This window comes from Rhododendron vialii, chromosome 5a (genome assembly GCF_030253575.1).
Source record: "Rhododendron vialii isolate Sample 1 chromosome 5a, ASM3025357v1".
NCBI lineage: Eukaryota > Viridiplantae > Streptophyta > Magnoliopsida > Ericales > Ericaceae > Rhododendron > Rhododendron vialii.
The window spans coordinates 32,274,393-32,282,367 of NC_080561.1; the positions used below are offsets into that span (position 1 = coordinate 32,274,393).

A 7,975-nucleotide genomic window follows, 5' to 3' on the forward strand; every position below is an offset into this window, starting at 1 on the left:
AAAGGATATTCTTTCGGTCGGTTTAACCTCAATCTGTGTTGGACTACTTGTTGAGCTGCAAAGGCAACTGGGCTGTATTCATATCTGTACGTACGTATGTTGGTGTTGGTTTTCAAGTCTGGGATATCATGAGTGAGAAGCAAAGGGATAGAGGCTAACGGAGGGTGGTTCAGAGGCTATCCATAACCCTGAGGATATACTATTTCAAGAACAAAAATCCATGCCTTCTTTTTTGAATGGCCAACATAGAGTAACGCGATTATAGAAGCGCACACGCATACTGTGTGCCAACCAGCTTCTAGCATATCGAGAAATTGAAACACCCCATAATGTAATATGGCCTGATATGATATTGGCCTTGGCTTGAGATGACTCAGGGGTTTTCTCTCACATAAGGTTTCAGTTCAATTCTTCTTGTCAGCAACTTTTGGGGTCACATCACTTCCACGTGTAAGTGTGCAAAAAGATATGAAAGGGGCTGTAGGGATTAGTCCGAGGTGCGCGCAAGCTGGCCCTGGACACCCTGTATTACAAAAAAAAAAAAAAAACACACACATCACAACTTGCATGTTAGCACCCATTAAAAATTTATGCCTTGCTATAAGTTTATGCACGCGTGACAATGGAAGAATAAAATATAAAGACTAATAAATTTCTATTTATTTTATTCATTACTAGTAAATGAGACATATACACTAAATCACTCACTTCACTGTCTATCTAAATAAACATAGGCAACCCGTAAATCTCTAAAATGGACCCATGCATTTAGAAAATAGTTTCAATCTCTCAAATTCATGTAAAGAGTGAGAGTGAAATAAAGACAGATTATAATTATTGGGCATTGTTTTTGAACTCCAATACTTTATGAATACACTCAAAAATCTGTTTTTTAGTATCTTTTGAGAACTGTGGTGCGCACCGTTTAGAATAGAAACTAACCTTTTGGAGTGTATTTAAAAAGTGGAATGCAAAAATTATTATTATTATTATTGTTATTGTTGTTGTTGTTATTATTATTATTATTATTATTATTATATATCTCAGCGTCGTCGTCCTCCTGAGCCGCTCTCCCTCTGGCAGTTAAAATAAACAACGGCGACAGGCAAGCCCAGATTGTACAGCTCAGCAAAGTCCCTGGTGTTGAAATTCTGACGCCACCCGGGTGCGTAGACTGTTTGGCGGCCCAGTTGCTGGAACAACACGAATGCAAATCGGTGAATCCCCATGGATGGACGTGGACTCTCATAACAAACCACCTCTTGTCCTACAATTTCACGTGAAGGTTACATTAATGATAATAAACAAGTACTCCTTTCTCGGTTGAAAACGGGCTGGGCCGGATACGACGTGACAATACCTCAGCGACCGGAGAGTCCCTCCACAATTGAGGAGTAAAAAGGAAAAAAGAGGTTACTCACCAAAGCTAGCTCCTGTGGTTGCTGGAATATCAGTCACCAACCTAGATAAGATGTCCAAGAGGAGAGGGTGTTATATGTTAGCAACTTAGATTATGATCTTCTTTTTTATGTAAAAATCTCGGGAGAAGTTACAAAATATACTTGACAGAATCATACTGTGTATTTCATAAACAAAAATTCAATATTTGCATGATATTGACATACCTATCGATGTGCAATCAAATTAATTTTTTGTGTGTATATATATACTACTCGACGGGCCATACAATATCAAATGTTCATATTACAAAAATAAACGCACGGTGAGACCCCTAATGACTGTAGCAAAAATCCCATGATTTTTCCCGCGGACAAACATAATTTAACTACTAAAACTATATCTATCAATATTATGCAATAGGCACATGTAGACGTCACGGTCTCTTGTGAAAAAGAAAAAAGAAAAAGCTAGTGTTAAAAAATCCAAGTCACTCTCTACTCCAATCATATACTTTCCATAAGTAGAATATTATTCTTTTTCCTTCTTTACATTTGACAAATTTATTAGAACCTTTTGCTTTAAGCTCGCTAGTCCAATCATATCCTATCCCACTCCATTCTTTTTCGACCGACTTTCCATTTTAAGTAGAATATTCTTTCTCCTTTTCTCCATTTGACAAATTTAGAACCTTTTGCTTTTAAAAAAAAAAAACTTTTGCTTTAAAAAAAATATCTTAAATCAAGACTATTCGGAAACTTAAAACAAATCGAACATGGGAAATGATTTTCACCCTCCATTTTTTACGATCCATAATCCTTTTTTTAAAAATCTTTATCCATGTAAATTTACAATATTACCCTTGAATGTGTAAAAAAATGTATTGAAATGGGCAATATAGTAAATTTAAGTGAATAATGACAAAAAAAAAAAAAAAGAGTGTGAATTAATTGTAAAATGAAGATTGTGAAAATCACTTCCCATCAAACATGTCTTATAGTTCTAACAATATCTTATTCATGCATCGCACCGGACCAATGATTAAAATAAGCATATGGGGGTTTCTAAGGCTGATATACAATAGTTGGTGCTCTAGTTCTTTAGTTTGTAGCGTATTTACGTTTAATTTGTCGTTGTTATTCGATTTTGCACGTGAGGTGTTTTGTTGAGTTTTACAGGTGAAATGTGCAAATAAGGCATATTTAGATGCCAATGATAGTCACAAGGGTAACCGAACACCCGAGGCCTTGTGGTGCCATGCCACCAAGTCCCTAAAGTCAAGTGACGATGGTCGGAAGGTGCCAAGGCAAGGAAAGCAGAGCAAGCATCTGAAATCTGCAGTTTTGCACTTTGTTATCGATAACTCCCATGTGGGTATCGATACCTTTTGTTCCATTTTGGTTCAGAAGCTGTCCAGCCTTAAGGGTACCGATAACTATTGATGAAGTTATCGATACCTGTTGCCTTCGACAAATATTTTGTTGCTTTTTCAGGCTTTCTATTTATGGAAACTTTATTTTAATAGGTAGTTCTTGGGGATATTTTGCCTACGGTAGAGAGAGAAAGCCTTTGTGTATATATAGGGCTCTCCCTCACAATATGTATCTACATAGTCTTTACACTTTAAGTCTCTCTATTTCCTAGAAACGCCATTGTTAACCTTTCAAGCTTTTGAGTTATTTTCTTCAAGAACCATTTAAGGTATTAGTCGTTTATTGTTTTCTCGTTTATTAATGTTGTAGCTACAGACTAGATCATTAATAATATCAAGTTTATTTCCATTTTCGTCGATTAATCTTGTTTATCATTTCTAGCATGCTTTTTAGTCTTTTTGCTATGTGTGAGTAGTTGTTCGGTTAAGTCTTGGGATACTCTTTCTCAATGACTTAGGTGGTCTTACCGATTTATTATGCTACCGATGATCTAGCCTTACGCTTAGGGTTTTCCAACCTTATATTTAAAGGCCAGGTTGTGGTGTAAGCAAAGGCATTTTTCACTTGGGGTTCCCAAAATCACCTTCTCACTCTTAGCACGATTTTCACTTATTACTCCAATCCCTTATCTATATATCTCCACTTATAATCCCAAAAATCTCCCTCAAAATCTCAAAAATGTCCCTCGAAACTCATCAACGTTTTGTTTTGTACATATATTAGTGATTGCCCGTACCTACGACACTACCCATCTTTTGATGTATTTTTGTAATATATTTGTAAGAGTGTGGGTAAATCTTAAGAGAGTTGGAGAGCACACATCAGCCATTGGATCAAATAAATCTCAGCCCTTCTTTCAACTTATATTTGTGTGGTCCCCACACCCTTGTGTTTTATTAGGTAGATATTGATTAATTTGTCCTCTAGGACTTTCAACTTATTAACTTTTTAAAATCCGTCCCCGAGCTTTTTACTATTTTATTTTTTATTTTGTTCAATCTAACTTCATCAAAACACATTTTAAAGTACGTTGGATTCCATTTCTTTGCATATATATTTTATTTTTAATGTTTTATACTAATATTTTGTAAATCTCGTCCATCGAACTAACAAGACAGCTTATTTCAGTGTCTCACACTAAAAATTAAAGTCGATCAATTTGTTTAAAATATTTTCTTAAGAGCCCTTCCAAAAAAATAAACTCATTCAGATATCAGTAAAAACTTGACCAATTGATTCAATTTTTGTCCCTGCCAATTCAAGGATGAAATTCATCAAGCCCTTATCGATATTCGAATAACCTAATTTAATAATTGAACTCTTTAAAAAACTTCTCAAACATTTTGAACAACTTGGATCGTTTATTTAGGAACCCATTTGGGATCGCAACTTTTTTTTATATTTTATAAAATACATTCCTATCGCGGGTCCAAAAAATTTTGGGATGGAAAACTAAAAAAAGTAGAAAAGAAGAGCCTAAAAACTAGGAATCTTTCCAAGAAACATAGTAGTAGACATGTGGAGTTGGGGGAGTTGCTGTCTCAGCCAAGGGGGCCGTGCTCCAGTCTCGCTCCAATCATCGGCAACGTTCACTTCGTAGAGCTCGTTGAGTTTAACAAGTATGTAAAAAATCAGCTCGATCGGATATCATTAAGTGCCTAATCGAAATTTTTTTGTCTTGAAAAGAATGGATCCGAAACATTGGATCAAATCTACTAAAACCCTTTATTGGCAAGTTATATGTGTTCCGATGAGGCACTTAATGATATCCGATCAAACTAATTGTTGCATACTTATTCAACTCGACGAGCTCTACGAAATGAACGTTTTCGATCATCGAAACAAAACCGGAGCGGAGCTCTCTCGGCCCCGACAGCACGCTGCTGTCCCTTCAAGCGACAGCAGCTCCCCCTAGTCCGTAGACATGTAGGGGGCACAGTTGCATATCAAAACCAGAAACCTTATAGGAGTAAATGGAAAGCACTATGTTGTGGCCTTGTGGGTATGTTCTACTGAAAGACGTATACAACTACTCCACAATCAATCAATCCGAAACGAGACCAATAAGTCTGTACACTACATCCAACCACTATACCATCCACTACATATTTTGGAGGGCTCACATTGGATCCCAAAAAAATACAGAAAAATATTCATAAATTTTAAAATAATGTATTATGGGGCTCTGTAAAAAATCAGCTCCAACAAATATCGGTAAGTATTATTTATTGATTTGTAGGAGCGAAACTGTGCAGTTAAACAGTTTTGTCCCTACAAACCAAAAAATAATACTTACCGATATTCTTTGAAGCTGATTTTTTCCAGAGTCCCATAAAATATTATTCTAAAATTTATGAATATTTTTCTGTATTTTTTTCGAGGCCAGAATGAGCCTCATAAAAAATGTAGTGGATGGTGCAGTGGATGGATGGTAGTGTATGTAGCATCTCTCATCGGAAACAAGAGAATAAAAACCAGGTAGTGTCTTTTCCAATGAAAAGTGAAATTGCTTTGCATGATTTTCCCATCCGACATCGTACCACCTTTTGTGCTTCTTTGTGTTCCCTGACGTAAGAATTGTTTTTGATTGGTTGGCAGGGCCGGACACAAGGGGTGTCGGGGAGAGTGCCCGAGCTCCTACACACCTCTAAATATTCTTTCGGTAATTTAAATATGCTAGTTTTTTAGGTTAATTTAAAAAAGTTTTATAGGATCAACTTTGTTGAAATTTTGTGGTGAATTAACTTCAGAAATTCGGAGGGTTCCTGAGGCCGACTCATTGGTTCATTGTACTTGGACATTACATATCAAAGGCATTTATTGACATTTTTTTTCAAAAACTTCGTAAAATTCATACATATGTGTGAAAAAATCCCCTGAAATTTCAAATTATTTGACATTTTTTGGCCGTAGGTACAATGTCAGTTACGTACATAGATACATAATCTCGTCTCTTTTTTAGAACTAGTTAGTAGCAATGAATACTTGTTGTTCTTTTCTTTCTTTTTTTTGTTACTAATGTAGAAATATATGTAATTCAGGCCCCCTATTGAGTTCAAATTCCGAGTCCGCAACTGTTGGTGATTGTGGTAGTTTTTGATATACCAAGTGAACCCTTTTTTTTTTGGTGGTATGTGGTTTCTATTTTTCCTCTCTCTTGTAATTTTTTGTTATGATAATTATTGAAGTCTTACTTAATTTGTCGATCAAGGAAAAATAGATTAGGAGTAAAGCAACTTGATGTAATGTTGGATGGTAAAACAGCAAACAATATATTTTCCTATATTTATGATTTGTTATTTTCTTTTTCGAAAATAAGTTCTAATAAGATAGTTATTTCTTGAAACTACGAAGGAACCAAACTCCCGATGACAACAATATAGATGTTATAGAGAGAAAGAGATCATAGGGGGAGAGAGGCCAACAAGCGATCGAACTAGCCAACTTTGTTTTACTCTTTTTCGGGTGCTGAAACGGATTTTGGGAGCCAAAATTGTTGGGTCTGGGGTTGCGCTTTTCCCTATTTTGATGCCAGTCCTTTTAGTCTTAATTTGTAACCACAATTTCAAAGATTGATAAACAAAAGAGATGGGGAGAGAGGCCATTCACCAATGCAAGTATTCTCTTAGGTTGGGGTCACTTGGACTAGGAGCATCAGGGTCTACCATAACCTGTTATGACATATAGAATCAAAATATTAGAAATTAACCATGTATAGGATAAGTTTGGGTTGAAGAAAAAGAAGTGAAAATGCTCCCCATCCACAGGAATGATTCGCGCGAAAGAAAAATAACCTGTACATGATCGTGAAATGGTTATTCAAATTGACAAACCGTTTTGTTGAACATATCGATCCGTCGATCTCTTCACTTTTTTCCCACTCATTAATAAAACAAAACAAAACAAAACAAAAAAAGAATCCAGTGATGTTCTTTTGCGTTTCTGTTTGAAAATATCATATCAGCCATATAGGTCTACAGAAACAAAACGAATAGTAAAAAGTTTTTTTTTATGATCATTTAATGATATGGAAACCTTTTTTTGTCGTTAAAAATAACAGAACGAATAGTAAAATAATGCATTAATGTTGACTTCCATATAGTCACTTTAAACAAGTGTGCATGAGTTCCTCGTACGATAAATATGGTGCGTGATGTAAGTTTTCGTATTCGTTAACTTACGACAAGCTTTGGTATATTTTGGTCGCAGTGGCGCTCTCATGCTTCCCTTGAACACAGAAAAATGTCAACACGAATACGAACACGGAAATTTACAAAGTGATTAAACGTGTACGGAAAAACGTCAACCCGAAGACGATAAGAGCAATGTTGGGAATTAAGATGACAAAAAAATAGTTACGGCACTCACAAGAGTGAAGAAAGTCCTCAGGTCCTCCCCTCCGATGTCAACCCTAGGCTGGATGGCAACTTGAGAAGGCCTGAGCTCGCACCCATTGTTAACGTCCCTACTGGTGTAGGACACCCTTAGGGCAATTGACCTTGTGAAAGGGTCCACAATGTCCCCAACCACGCGCCCTACGACTAGAGGATCCCTGTCCCTCGGCATAGTTGTATGCGTGCGGGATAAGGGCTATATATTTACTAGTACTGCAGATGGGCGCGAGAGGCGTATTTATAAGCTGAAAATTAGTGGCTGCAGGCATGATGGGCATGAGATATATATCGATCATAGCCTGTACGTCTGCTTTTGATATTGTTCTTTCTAAATCTGGAGGAATCAGACGTTGTCTACTTTTTTTTTAAGCTTTTGTGTCCATCGGAGGAATATAAATCCATCTTTTTCTTCCTCGATCGATCAGTGCTTTCAACTCTATCTCTCTCTTTGGTTTACGGGAAAATCATAAGATCGATGAGACGCGTTCATACTTCTTTCGGCCGCGGGAATATATTGTTCGTCTAGTGGGTGTGTAGTGTTTGGCAATAAAATCTATACATATGATAATCGGAGCGGTTCTGGGGATAACTAATTAGACAATTAAAAAAATACCTCATAGTTTCCGATCAAATTTTAATAATCCGAGCCGCTTAATGTGATCAGAACGTGATTTTAGGGATACTCGGTAGAAATCAGCAAAAAAAAAAAAGACCGGAAAGGGCTTGATCTGTTCAGTTTTTAGCTTAGAT

The 7,975-nt window shown here is 36.4% G+C and overlaps 1 protein-coding gene across 1 annotated transcript; it reads right to left on the reverse strand.

The window, feature by feature from the left end:
• Positions 1-638: 638 nt before the first annotated feature.
• On the reverse strand, positions 639-7,479 carry LOC131326477 (protein HEADING DATE 3A-like). The gene is made up of 4 exons (XM_058359271.1): positions 7,200-7,479; positions 6,441-6,502; positions 1,422-1,462; positions 639-1,267 (listed from the first exon to the last, which is right to left on the reverse strand). The coding sequence occupies exons 1-4, from the start codon at positions 7,395-7,397 to the stop codon at positions 1,044-1,046; spliced, it is 525 nt and encodes a 174-aa protein (XP_058215254.1). The 5' UTR covers positions 7,398-7,479; the 3' UTR covers positions 639-1,043.
• Positions 7,480-7,975: the final 496 nt, after the last annotated feature.